At 38.1% G+C, this 15177-nt stretch overlaps 1 protein-coding gene across 1 annotated transcript in view; it reads right to left on the bottom strand.

The window, feature by feature from the left end:
- Nucleotides 1–15177, bottom strand: part of C1H1orf87 (chromosome 1 C1orf87 homolog) — a 76817-nt gene that overhangs the window by 38218 nt on the left and 23422 nt on the right. Inside the window, 4 exon segments of the mRNA XM_030870386.2 lie at nucleotides 1430–1563; nucleotides 1566–1633; nucleotides 1635–1684; nucleotides 1930–2058. Coding sequence (XP_030726246.2) covers nucleotides 1430–1563; nucleotides 1566–1633; nucleotides 1635–1684; nucleotides 1930–2058 — 381 coding nt within the window.

The following is a 15177-nucleotide window of genomic DNA, read 5'->3' as shown; positions in this document are numbered from 1 at the left end:
AACTGCTGACATGCCACCCTCCAGGTCTCTCTTTTTCCCCTCTGCCATCACATCCAAAAGTCCTACAGAGTGGTTGCTTCATCAGCATGGGTTTGGAGCTAAGATGATGATGGTACTGAGAAGAGCCTGGGGTGGACTCATTATGAAAAATAAACTTTTATTGTTTTAAGCCACTGAAACTTTGGGGCAATTCGTTACAATAGCATAACCTAGTGTCTAGCTTCTCTCTCACACACACATCTCTTACATAGATATATTCAACAGATATAGTCAGATTACTTAGGGGCAAGGCCTTATTTACCTAGGTGAAAAACTCAAGACTTTTTTTTTTTTACATAGGAAAGGACTAAAAGAATGTCATCATTTCCATTGCTGGGCTGGATGACATGCTAGGGACTCTGTTCTGGTGGGCAGACAACTCCACGGCAGTAGAGGGGGTAGCAGTGGGGACAGGAAGCCATATAAGGTCCTGATAGAAACTAGATCTCAGGCTGGAGAATTGGCTTGAACTGAAGATTCAGAGAGTTTGTACTAATAGGTTGATACTGTATTGCTAAATACATCTCATAAATATACAACTGATTCTATTTTCACAGATAAGGGATGGGCAGGAGATAGAACTAACATTTATTTGAGTACCTACTAAATGCTAAACATGAGACCAGGTAATTTGCATTTATTTTACTACTAAATCCTCAGATTAGCCCTATGAGATTGGTTTTGGCCTGATTTTCCATCAACACATGCTCACAAATGATTTATCCATTGGTATTATTCCTTCCTATTTTAGGATATTTTCCTTTAGCTCCCAGAATTTGGTTACACTTGGGCTATGCTTTGTATTCATTCACAATGTGAGCTTGGGAAGTGCAGTGCTCAGAGAAAGAACCCTGGTCTCATCTTTGGGGAGCCTTTATCTCTGTCCTGGGTCTACTATTAATTCTCTGGGTGCCCTGAGCAAGTTCCTTAACCCCTCTGGGTTTCAGTTTCCTACTCAGTGAAATGATGGTGGTGAATTATATTTCAAAGATACCTCCCACCTCTTAACTCTCTAGGAACTGTCATGATACATCTTCGATAAGTTCTCCATTCTAACCTCAGAGCCTATAGACTGATCAGCTTGTAAATAGACTCAGGTGGGCCCATTATCTTGATTCTGTAAGTATCCCAATGGTGTTAAGAGCAGACAATGAAAGTTTGGACAGGAAACCCTTTAAAGAGAAATTAAACAAGGCTGAGACCTAAATCTGTTTTCTATATGGGTCTTATCTGACTAGAGATTTCCACATATAAATATGCTTTGTATCTTATGGGTCAATAGTAAAGGTTATTTTCAAGAAAGAAACTTACCTTTTAATTCTATTACTCTGGTGGGTACAAATCAAGTAAACAAAAGGAACCCACACTTAAAATAAAAAGATGGTCATACCATTTCAGGAGATCCCCTCCCAGAAAATCGCTGGCAAAGGATCTTGACTGTTGGTAACTGCAGAGGGACCTCAAACCTCAAGAAGAGGTGGCTCAGCTGAGACTGGAGAAGAAATCCTGAAGAGACAGGATCTTCAGCTCTTTCTGAAGCTTGTCTAATAAGCCAGAACTCAAAAGGCATGACTTGAGTTCTCTTCTGACCAGCAAGAAGAAAAGTGTCTTCTTTTGTTGTTCCACTTGGCCTCTGGCCAATATCCTGAAACAACAACAGTAATAACAAATTAACAGGGCTCTAAAATAAAATGACTAAATGCTAATGCAAGGAAGAAGAAGCCTAGTTGGGCTGGTATCAAAGCATCCACTTTTAAGCCTTGTCCTAAAAGGAACAGGAAAGAACACTTACACTTGAAAGTAAGTATTCAGTCTGGGTATATTCATTAGTTTACAATGTCTCAGGACCTTCAACCACAATAGAAAACAGCCCAACAACTCTTAGGATACAGAGCTGCCCCTTACCATCTGTTCTAAGGACCAGTCTCTAAGGTTTCTCCTGGGGAGGCCATGGATATAGGACAGGGACTGGTCTCCAGTTGGTACAGAGCTGCAGTAGACATTTTCCTGGTTGGGAATCTTAAAGAAACAAAGACAAATGGTAGTAAGGATCAGAAGGGGTGGGTGAAGAGAAAGAGAAAAAAAGGGAGAATATGAGTGAGTCAACAAATTCTTTTTTTTTTTTAAATGAATAAATTTATTTATTTATTTATGGCTGCACGGGGTCTTTGATGCTGCGCGTGGGCTTTTCTCTAGTTGTGTCAAGAGGGGGCTACTCTTCATTGCAGTGCGTGGGCTTCTCATTGTGGTGGCTCCTCTTGTTGTGGATCACAGGCTCTAGGCGCACGGGTTTCAGTAGTTGTGGCACTTGGGCTCAGTAGTTGTGGCTCATGGGCTCTAGAGCGCAGGCTCAGTAGTTGTAGTGCACAGGCTTAGTTGCTCTGCAGCATGTGGAATCTTCCCGGACCAGGGCTCGAACCCATGTCCCCTGCACTGGCAGGTGGATTCTTAACCACTGCACCACCAGGGAAGTCTGAGTCAACAAATACTTAAAACACATTCACAGTTCCAAATGACTTCAGCCCATGTGGTCATTGAGTCATTGAATCCCCACAGAAGAGAAAGGTTACCTCAACATTAACTTCATCATTATGCAGTTAACAGAAGTTTGATAAATAAATGGACAATTAGACACTTTTTCATTTATGCAATAAAGAAGGTGTCTGTGACAAAGAAAAAATAGGTAGACCATAAGATGTTTATAGGCAAATGGAGGGCTATTATTAGAGATAGGGCTATCCTTGGGCTGTTTCAATTAGCAGATTCAAGAAGGGCAGCAAAGGCAATTGTGAGCTTTGTCAAGAATGGAATAGAAGAGATTAAAACACCCAGAATATTACACCCCAAGAGCAATGTTATTAAAGGTTACAACAGAATAAATGATGGAACAAGGGTCAATGATAAAATCCCATTCCCTCATGCCATGGTGTCTGATGTATTAATAATGTTTTTTATTTTCTGTATTTTATGATGGTTTGACATCTTGGGGGCCTTGCTGGCTGGAGGAGACTGCCCCTTCAAGGGCTAAGTAATTCCTAGAGATAGTAAGCAGCTTGCCTGCTAATACATCTTTAATATGTGAACCAACCAATCCTAAGTCCATATCTCCAACCACCTCCTTTATCTAACTCTCACACACCAAGCCAATATTTCCCCCACCCTAAATCTACCCAGGTCCAGATATCAGACAGGGGACAGCCCCTCTTTTGGCCTCCAGTGGGCCCAAAGCCCACTGGAATTGTTCAGACCAGCCAGTTCTGATCTATTTACCCTGCCCTGCATTACCTTTCCCATGGAAACCCCAGTAAAGGCTGTGGCCTGTGCTCTCCCCTCACTCCTCTGCCCCCTGATTGACTTTGGTGCTTCCACATGTGGCCCTGCATGGTGTGGCATGCCCCCTTTTCACTGGGAAATGTAAATAATACATTCTTTCAAAGGCAGTTGCTTCTATATGTGTCACCTTGCCATACCTGATTAAAACAAAATCCTGGGTACAAATTGAATCACATGGCTATTTTTAATGTCAAGTAATTGAAAGGAGACATTATCAGAAGGATTCATTGAAAACTGAGTGTCTGTACTCAATTGATAGTTATATTGAATAACCTATCAGTATGAATGGCAACCTACAGATGCTGTATAGTCATGAAACATTTTAAAGAAAAATCAAGAGGGTCTCTAGAGTGGGCAGAGTGAGGAGTGGCAGAGGGTTCTAAAATAGGCATAATAAAATAACACGACATATATTGGGCACATACTCTCTACAAGGTACCATTATGAGTACTTTGTTTATATCATTCAATTTAATCCGTACAACAACCCTATAAGGTAGGTAGTATTTGTACCTTTTTATATTTGGAATGCTGAGGCTTAAAGAAGTTAAGTAACTGTATTCCTTCATTTAAGAAATATTTATGGCTTGCCTAGGCTAGGCCAGGCACTGTGATAGGCCCCACAGTGAATAAAACAGATATGGCCTCTGCTCTCACAGAGCTTGCAGATGATGAGAGGCATGGCAAGCGACTGTGACAGTACACCATGGGATGGTAAGGGACACTATTAGAACAGCCCATGGGTCCATCTAACCTGGACTTGGTGGTCCAGGTCTGGAAGCAATGACATTTAAATCTAGGCTTGAAAGATGAGCTAGATTTGGATAGGCTAAGGAGTGGAGACTTCTGTGATAGACGGGATGGGAATAAAGGGGAATAAAGAGGAGAAGAGAAGAAGGAAGAGTACAGGAAAAGGAAACTGGATGTAGAAAACCTCAAAGGTGCACACACGTGCCTAAAAGAGAGTAATGGATGCTCTCAGAGCATCACTTAAGTTTTTGGAAAGGCAAAAGGCAAGGCTGGAGAGGGAGACAGGAGAAAGGAGATGAATAGCCTTAACTCTTGTTAGTATCTGTGTTTTATCCTGAGGGCAGTGGGGAGTCATGGTAATGTTTTTAGTAGATCTAGCACTAGGCTAGACTTGCCCAAAATTTACTCCCTAGTAAATTATGCAGATAAGATTTGGACCCTGCTTTTCACCTTTCCTCTGGGATGAGAACGATTACACAGTCTGTCCACAGAACAGTTTCATTCTGCAAGGTATTTAGTTAGGTATTTCAGACATAGTGTTCTCAGAACAATACGTTTCTTTATAAATACTTGTAATATAAAATATTTATATTTTCAGGTACATATAAATATTTTCTGCCTCTGAGAATTGATACACTTCTATATTACAGTATTCTAAAGCTGCATTTATCAACACTTATCATTCTCATGGAGTCAAGGTGTTCTTTAGTCCCTTTATTCCCATTTATACAGCAAATTTATTGAGTGCCTTTATCTTTGGCACTAGAGATACAGGTGAACAAGACAGGTATGATTGCTGACTGCCCCTCATAGATCTTTTGGCCTAGACATTACAGACTACATTTTATGGCCTTGCCTATGGAAAGGGGAAAATATATTGTGCTCCCAGGAATGCTGTGAAGAATGAATGCCATAATGTATTTTAAATATTTTGCGTATTGTACAACTATATTATGAATTTGTTTGCTATTTTTTTGTGTATCTCCTTCCAAAAGATCTATGAGGGGTGGTCAGCAATCATACCTGCCTTGTTCACCTGTATCTCTTGTGCCAAAGATAAAGGCACTCAATAAATTTGGTGTATAAATGGAAATAAAGGGGACTAAAGAACACCTTGACTCCATGAGAATGATGTGTTGATAAATGCTTCTTTAGAACCCTATGAGGGCCAGAACTCTCTTGTATCCTGCTGACTCCCAGCGTCAAGAAAAACACTGAACTTGAAGAAGAAACCAAGAAAGACAGTGTCAGAATGATGATGATGTCTTGTTCAGGCCAAGGGCACGCCAGGCCTCAGACTTCTCCCTTCACTGATATAAATCATCCTGGGCTGTTTTTCAAAAGCAAAGAGTGTTCCTAAATTGTCAAAGGAGATAAAATGGGAAATTCTGATCAAGAATCACTATGTTTCTGACTTCAGGGGTTGTCAGAGTACCTATAAAGTCTCTGATACTACAGCTTTCTCTCATTTGTTTTACTTTTTTTTTTTAACATTTTTATTGGAGTATAATTGCTTTACAATGGTGTGCTAGTTTCTGCTTTGTAACAAAGTGAATCAGTTATACATATACATATGTTCCCATATCTCTTCCCTCTTGCGTCTCCCTCCCTCCCACCCTCCCTATCCCACCCCTCTAGGTGGTCACAAAGCACCGAGCTGATCTCCCTGTGCTATGCGGCTGCTTCCCACTAGCTATCTATTTTATGTTTGGTAGTGTATATATGTCCATGCCACTCTCTCGCTTTGTCACAGCTTACCCTTCCCTCTCCCCATATCCTCAAGTCCATTCTCTAGTAGGTCTGTGTCTTTATTCCCGTCTTACCCCTAGGTTCTTCATGACATTTTTCCCCCCTAAATTCCATATATATGTGTTAGCATACGGTATTTGTCTTTCTCTTTCTGACTTACTTCACTCTGTATGACAGACTCTAGGTCCATCCACCTCGTTACAAATAGCTCAATTTCATTTCTTTTTATGGCTGAGTAATATTCCATTGTATATATGTGCCACATCTTCTTTATCCATTCATCCAATGATGGACACTTAGGTTGTTTCCATCTCCTGGCTATTGTAAATAGAGCTGCAATGAACATTTTGGTACATGACTTTTTTTGAATTATGGTTTTCTCAGGGTATATGCCCAATAGTGGGATTGCTGGGTCATATGGTAGTTCTATTTGTAGTTTTTTAAGGAACCTCCATACTGTTGTCTATAGTGGCTGTACCAATTCACATTCCCACCAGCAGTGCAAGAGTGTTCCCTTTTCTCAACATCCTCTCCAGCATTTATTGTTTCTAGATTTTTTGATGATGGCCATTCTGACTGGTGTGAGATGATATCTCATTGTAGTTTTGATTTGCATTTCTCTAATGATTAATGATGTTGAGCATTCTTCCATGTGTTTGTTGGCAGTCTGTATACCTTCTTTGGAGAAATGTCTATTTAGGTCTTCTGCCCATTTTTGGATTAGATCAATCCCTAACACCATACACAAAAATAAGCTCAAAATGGATTAAAGACCTAAATGTAAGGCCAGAAACTATCAAACTCTTAGAGGAAAACATAGGCAGAACACTCATTTGTTTTACTTTGAATCACAAAATACTGCTTGGGAATGGATAACACAGCAGCCTGAAATGACTTTGAGCGATGCTAGTTTTGTAATATTGACCTCAGAGAATTGGTACAAATGAAGCAGAGAAATTTAACACAGTTTCAGCAACTGTCCTTGGGCGTTAGAACTTGAAAGTGTTGGAAGTGTAAACAATTCTTTTAAAGAGATGGCTTATAAATAAAATTATTTTTAAGTGGTTATATTGTAGAAGACATGAACACTCTGCACCAAGACAAGTGAACACAACAAACTGTCTTAGTATTAGGCAATGGATAGCTGTGACTTGGGTGAAAATTTACAGAGACAGCATTAAATGCAGAGTTGAAAAGTTCTATTACTTAAATAACTTAGGCCAAGGTCTTGATGCATTCTAGAAGGCTTCTAAATGGCTCAAAAAAGCACACTAGTGATAATAAATACAACCATGAGAAAGATGCATGTAAAATATTTGATAGTTTTTGAGAAATGTAGAATTGAAAAAATAGTATTTCCAAATTAATATATATATGATTTTAATATATACTTTAAACATATGAATACAGTAAATGTTAGCGTTAATCATTTGGCTTATTTGTTTTTGTAAAATTTATATTTTATTTAAATTTTAACTTCTAATTATGGAAAACTTTACACATAGGCACATGTAGCTAGAATAGTATGATGAAACTCCGTGTACTCATCACCAAGCTTCAGTTATCAACTGAAAACCTTGTTTTTTTATATCCACATCACCCCCCACCAGAGATGATGTGAACCCCAGACAGTGTATTGTTTCATCTGCATTGTTTTAGCATGTATTTATAAAGCAGTGAGTTTTATAGTGTGGTCCTTGGGTCACAAGCCTCAGTATCACCTGGAAACTTGTTAGAAACGTGAGTTCTCAAGACCCACCCTAGACCCACTGAATGAGAATTTCTAGGGTTGGGAGCCTAGAAATCTGTGTTTTAACAAGTACTCCAGTAATTCTAATGCACAATAAAATTTGTGAACCACTGACCAAAGGATAAAGATTCTTTGCTAACATAACCACAATTACATTATTACACTAAAAAATTCCTTATTAACAGTAATTCCTTGATATCATCAAATACCTAGTGAGTGTTCAAAATCCCCCAGTTATCTGATAAATAGTATTATTAGTTTGTTTATTCAAATCAGGAGCCAAATAATATCCACATATTGCAACTGGCTAATATCCCTTACATCTTTTAAAATTTCTAGTTCTTCCTGGACTTCCCTGGTGGTGCAGTGGTTAAGAATCTACCTGCCAGTGCAGGGGGCATGGGTTCAAGCCCTGCTGGGAAGATGCCACATGCCGCGGAGCAAATAAGCTGGTGCACCACAACTACTGAAGCCTAGAGCCTGTGCACCACAATGAAGAGTAGCCTCTGCTCGCTGCAACTAGAGAAAGCTCTCATGCAGCAGCGAAGATACAATGCAGCCAAAAAAAAAAAAAAAAAAAATTTCTAGTTCTTCCTACCCTCCCACCTTTTCACATTTTTTCCTTTGCAATTTATTTGTTGAAGAAGCTGAGTTGTCTGTCCTATAAAGTTTTCCACCATCTGGATTTTTTTGCTGTTTAACAAATTGTCCCATATATTTCCTGTAAAACAGCAGTTAGATCTAGAATCTTGATCACAGTCAAGTTCAATCATTTCATAGTTGGTATATTTTCCCATGGAAGCAAATGCTGTCAGGTTGTCTTCCTTTTTGTGATATTCACAGGCACCGATAATCATTGCTTTAGTCCATTTTTTTTTGTTAGGATTTTAGAAAATAGTGGTATTCTCACTCTACTATTACTTCTCATCTATTGGTAGTAATGTTTCTCTAAAGAGAGACTGTCCCTTATCAACCATTATCTAAGATACGGTTTGTAGAGAAAAGGCACATTGAATAAATGCTTGATTCTCTCTCTTTTTTTTTCTTTCTTTTTGCGGTACGCGGGCCTCTCACTGTTGTGGCCTCTCCCGTTGCGGAGCACAGGCTCCGGACGAGCAGGCTCAGCGGCCGTGGCTCACGGGCCCAGCCGCTCCGCGGCATGTGGGATCTTCCCGGACCGGGGCACGAACCCGTGTCCCCTGCATCGGCAGGCGGACTCTCAACCACTGCGCCACCAGGGAAGCCCCTATTATTTTTATTGATATCCAAAATGTCCCACTTTGACTAGTGGGAGCCTTTAATTTTTTTCTTTTTTTAGTGAGTCTTTTCTTGACAAGTCTTGGAAGGTCTTTGGTATCTTCATTGTTCTTGGTGTAAGCAGATGTTACAGGCTCAAAGCTGGAATCAGCCTTTAGAATCTACTGAACACAATACAGGCGGTAGGGTGCTCATTCACATGGGATTGTTTCTACATTTTTCAATGGACGAGGCTAGGAAATGTATTTTTTTAAAAAAAGAGTTCATACTGATATTTCCAAATCAGATGTAGGAGTATAGGAGTTTTATATTGTCTCATCAATATTATAGCTATATTTCATTTCTCCTACACTGGAAATTCCAAGTCCCGAAACCACCAAGATGGTGACTCATTTGCTTTATCCCCCAATACACATACAGAAGAACAGTATCAACATAATGGTTACTGAAAACCTTTAAAGGTATTTTTTCAAAAATATTTTCCTTAGAGTATATACCCCACTAGAGACATACAGTGAAGTTATTATGTTTTAAAGTTATTTACAATAGTTCCACGCTCTTTGGTTTTGCTGTCAATTAATACATAGGTTCATGTGGTAGCTAGTCTCCAAGGCGGCCCCAGTGATCCCTGCCTCCTAGTACTCATGTTCTTGTGCAGGCCTTCCCCTCCACACTTAATTAGATTTAGTCTGGATAACCAATAGAAGAACACTGTACAAGTGATGGTATGCCACTTCTGAGATTAGTTTATTAAGACATTGGGGCTTCAGTTTTGGTTGTGCACATACACGCTCACTCTCTCTCTCTCTTTCTGGGATAACTTATCTTGGGAAAGCCAGATACCATGTCACAAGCAGCCCTATGGAGAGGCCCAAATTGAAAACAGACAAGATCTCTGGCCACAGCCAGCAAGTAACTGAGGCCTCTGTCAATAGCCACTCAAAGGGGCCTAGAAGTGGATCTTCTAGCCCTGGGTAAACCTTCAGGTGACTGCATTCCTGCTGACATTTGGCATGAAATTTCATGGGAGACCTTGAGTGAGAACTACTCATCTAAGCTATTCCTGGATTCTTGTCCCTCAGAAACAGTGAGAGATAATATATGGTTATTGGTTTAAGTGGTCACCTTTTCAGATAACTTGTTATGCAGCAATAGATAACTAAAACAGACTTACTTTATTTTGTTTTCAATTTTTAGGGCTTGATTTTTTTAAACATTTAAGTTAGTTTTATATTTATGTAAAATATTTAAATAGTTCCAAAGCCAAATCTACAGAACAAGATTTAGTCAGAGATTTGTGGTTCCTATTCTTGATCCCTCCATTATATTCCCTCTAGTCCCAATAGGTAACCATGTTTTTTAAAAAAAGTTTTTATTAATTCCTTCATTTTTAAAAACATAAGCAATAATAGATATTTAGAAGCATAATCTACATACTTTTCTTCACTTTGCTTTTGTTTAATTAATAGTATATCTAGCTATATTATTTCATACAATGATATATAGTATGGATATAGCCATACAATTATATATATGTGTGTATATATATGATTCATATATATAGTGATATTCTTCATTACTTTCTACAGTTTTATTAAAGTTTTTGTAATACTCCATGTATGGATGTACCTTAGTTTTTTCAACCTGTCCCTTATTGATGGAAATTTAGGTTGTTTACAGTTTTTGATATAATAAGTAATGCTGCAACGAATACCTTCTACATAAATTGTTAAACATATTTCCAGTATACCTTTGGGATAGATTTCTGAAAGTGAGATTTTCATGTCAAAAAATTCATACATAAGTAGTTTTGCTGATTATTGCCTAATTTCCTTCCAAAGTGGTTGTTCCATTTTAAATTTCCTCTACCTTCTAACAAAGTATGTTGTCAATTTTCTGGACTTTTGCCAGTGTAATAGGTGAGAAATTATATCTCAAGGTGGTTTTAACTTACATTCCTTTTATTAAGAGCAAGGCTATATCTTTTGATATGTTTAAGGGTCATTTATATTTATCATTCTGTGACCTGTCTGTTCCTACATTTTATTCATTTTTCTAATAGTTTACTGTCCTTTTTCTTCTTAATTTTTAGATGGAAAATTCTATCTGTTAGGGATATATTTATCTATGACATAAGTTGCAGATATTTTCCCCAGTTTGTTAAGTATCTATGTGCTTTGCTGATGGTGGTTCTGGCCACACATGTGTAATCAAAATTATCACGTTTTTTCTTGTTGTATCTGCATGTTGAGTCACAGTTGAGAAAATTTTCCCTTATCTCAGATTATAGAGGAAATTGCCCATTTTCTTGTACTACTGCGCAGTTATTTTTTATATTAAATCCCTGATCCATCTGGAATACATCCTGGTATACATCGTTACATGTATAATATGTGAAGAATATACATGATTTAAAATTTTCTCTGTGGCTAGATAATCCTATATTGCTTATTAAAAAGTCTATGTTTTCCCTACTAATTTGTGATGTCATCTTTATTATACACAAAATTGCAATATGCCATTGGGTCTATTTATTCACTTTTTTTCCAATTCTATTAGTCTCATCTATTTATGTGCCAAAATAACACTATTTTAGAGACAGAGATTTTACGTTTTATATCTGGTAATGCTAGCCATGTACCCACTGCTTTTCTATTCAGGGTTTTACTGACTATTCTTGCTTGTTTATTATTTCAAATTAACTTTATAACCAATTTGACTATTTACAAAACAAAAATCTGATACTATTTTTACTGGAATCACATTAAGTTTATAAATTACCTCAGAGAGGATTGACATCTTGATTTTGTTCATGTTTTTTCCCATTCTTCAGAATTGTGGTAAAATACCATGACATAAAATTCATTATCTTCACCATTTATAAGTGCACAGTTCAGTGGTATTAAGTCTACTAATGTTATTGTGCAACCATCACCACCATGCATCCACAGAACTCTTTTTATCATACAAAACTGAAACTCTATACTTATTAAACAACTGCCTATTCCCTCCTCCCCTCAGGCCCTGGCACCACCATTCTACTTTCTGTCCCTATGATTTGACTACTCTGAGTATCTTGTATAAGTGGAACCATACAGTATTTGCCTTTTTGTAACAGGCTTATTTCACTTAGCAAATGTGAAAATTATCCGTGTTGTAGCCTGTATCAGACTTTCCTACATTTTTAAGGCTGAATAATATTCCATTGTAGGCATACACCACATTTTGCTTATCCATTCATCTGGTGATGGACATTTGGGTTTCTTCTCCATTTTAGCTATTGTGAATAATGCTGCTATGAACATGGCTGTACAAATATCTCCTTGAGACCTTCCTTTCAACTCTTTTGTGTATTACCAGAAGTGGACTAGCTGGACCTAATGGTAATTCTATTTTTAACTTTTTGAGAAACTGCTGCACAGCGGCTGTACCATATTACATTCTCACCAACAGTGCACAAGCATTCCAATTTCTCTACATCCTTGACAACATTTGTTATTTTCTGTTTATTTTTCCTTTCTTTCGTTTTTTTTTACTAGTAGCTATCCTAATGCGTGTGAGGTGGTACCTCATTATAGTTTTGATTTGCATTTCACTAATGTGATAGTGATGTTGAATATCTTTTCATGTGCTTATTGGTCATTGTGTATCTTCTTTGGAGAAATATCTATGCAAGGCCTTTGCCCATTTTTGAATCAGGTTGTTTTTGTTGCTGTTGTTGAGCTTTAGGATTTCTCTATATATTCTGGACATTAATCCCCTTATCAGATTTATGTTTTGCACATATTTTCTCCCTTTCTGTGGGCTGCCTTTCTACTCTCTTGATAGTGTCTTTTGATGCACAACATTTTAAAATTTTCATGAAATCCAGTTTGTCAATTTTTTATTCTGGTGCCTGTGCCTTTGGGGTCAGATCCAAGAAATCATTGCCAGATCTAATGTGAAGGTTTTTCCCTATTTTTCCTTTTAAGAGTTTTATAGGTTTAGATCTTAAATTTGAATCATAGATTCATTTTGAGTTAATTTTTGTATATGGTGATCATACTTTTGTATGCAGATATCCAGTTTTCCCAGTACGATTTGTTGAAAAAAACCTGTCTTTTTCCAATTGAATCATCTTGGCATCCTTGTCAAAAAATCATTTCAGGCTTCCCTGGTGGCACAGTGGTTAAGAATCCGCCTGCCAGTGCAGGACATGGGTTCGAGTCCAGGTCCGGGAAGATCCCACATGCCACGGAGCAACTAAGCCCGTGAGCCACAACTACTGAGCCTGCGCTCTAGAGCCTGCGAGCCACAACTACTGAACCCGTGCGCCGCAACTACTAAAGCCTGCACACCCTACAGCTTGTGCTCTTCAACAAGAGAAGCCACCACAATAAGAAGCCCGCGCACCACAACGAAGAGTAGCCCCCGCTCCCCGCAGCTAGAGAAAGCCCACGCGCAGCAACAGAGACCCAACGCAGCCAAAAATAAATAAATAAATAAATCTAAAAAAAAATCATTTCAGCATATATGTGAAGGTGTATTTTTGGACTCCCTATTCTATTCCATTGGTCCATATGTCTGTCTTTATGCCAGTACTATACCATTTTTATTATTGTATCTTTGCAGTTAGTTTTGAAATCAGAAAGTATAAGTCCTCCAGCTTTGTTCTTTTTCAGGATTGTTTTGGATATTCAAGGTCCCTTGAGATTCCATATGAATTTTAGGATGAGTTTTTACATTTATACAAAAAAGGTCATTGGGATTTTGATAGAAAGTGATGATGTTAATTTTTTCTGTACAAGAATATAATAGCATGCCTTTCCATCATTCAAATATACTCATGTTTTTCAAGAGTATTTTATATTTTTCCTCATAAATGTTTGGACACTATTTCTTGTTCAGTTTATACCTATGTATTTGATTTATTTATTTAGTTAATTTAGTTAAGTATCTATTTGCTATTGTAAATGGTGTTTTCCATTTTATTTTCTAACTAGTTTTTGTACGTACGTATGTGTGTGTGTGTGTGTGTGTGTGTGTATATATGAAAGCCATTGATTTGTGGATATTGATGGTATAACTCTATTTTGCCAAATTCTCTTACTGTTCTTTTTTTAAATAAATTTATTTATTTTTGGCTGTGTTGGGTCTTTGTTGCTGCGCGTGGGCTTTCTCTAGTTGCAGCGAGTGGGGGATACTCTTCGTTGCGGTGCAAGGGCTTCTCATCGCGGTGGCTTCTCTTGTTGCAGAGCATGAGCTCTAGGCACGTGGGCTTCAGTAGTTGTCGCTCAAGGGCTCTAGAGCACAGGCTAAGTAGTTGTGGCGCACAGGCTTAGTTGCTCCGTGGCATGTGGGATCTTCCCGGACCGGGGATCAAACCCGTGTCCCCTGCATTGGCGGGCAGATTCTTAACTATTGGACCATCAGGGAAGTCCCTCTTACTGTTTTAATAGTTTCTTCATTAGAAATTGTGACAGTTTATATATATAATTTTACCATCTGAAAAGAGTTTTTCCTCCTTTTTAATTATTATGCCTGGATTGCTTTCTCTTGTTTAATTATATTAGCTAATACCTCCAACATAATATTAAAACCCAGCAGAGATATTGGGTACTTTGACTTCTCCTGACTCTAATGTGAAAGCCTCTAGTGTTTCTCCATTAAATAATATGTTGGCTTTGGGTTAATATATAGAGAGATGCATTTTGGAAACAAAAATGAATATTCTCAAGGAATTTACAGACTCATGGAAGGAGATAGACAAGGAAACAAACTATTTTAATAGTATAATAACATCTGCCATATGCACAGATTGATGTAGATGTACCTTAGAAAAGGCAGTTTTGGTGGTGAGACAGTGATGTTTCTTGATAGACTTGATATCTGTGTTGAGACCCCGATGTAATTAGGAGTTAAATAGAGAAGGAGGGAAGAGAATTTCGCATAAAAGTAACTGCATGGTCAAAGGATAGGAGATAAAAAGAAGCAGAACTCTGTTTGGGACATAGAAGTTCAGTTTAGTGAAAGGTGGGGATTGAAGGGAAGTAGACAGTGAACAACAGAGTTGAGTCGGTACAATAAGTCAAGGAGTTTGAATTTTCTACTAGGGCACTGACGATTAAGCAATGGTGTTCAAGTGTTTTAAGTAGGGGCTACACTTGATCAGTGGTTTTGAAATTCCTCCTAAAAAAGGTAGCATATATATATCCCTGCCCCATTGGTGTTGTGCTTTGCCATGTGGCTTGCTTTGGCCAGTGGGATGTTAGTGGATATGACATAAGCAAAGACTTAAAATGTACTTGTGGTTGAGTAATG

This window comes from Globicephala melas, chromosome 1, assembly GCF_963455315.2.
Source record: "Globicephala melas chromosome 1, mGloMel1.2, whole genome shotgun sequence".
NCBI lineage: Eukaryota > Metazoa > Chordata > Mammalia > Artiodactyla > Delphinidae > Globicephala > Globicephala melas.
The sequence above is the reverse complement of the archived record's forward strand: the minus strand, read 5'-3'. Positions and strand labels throughout refer to the sequence as shown.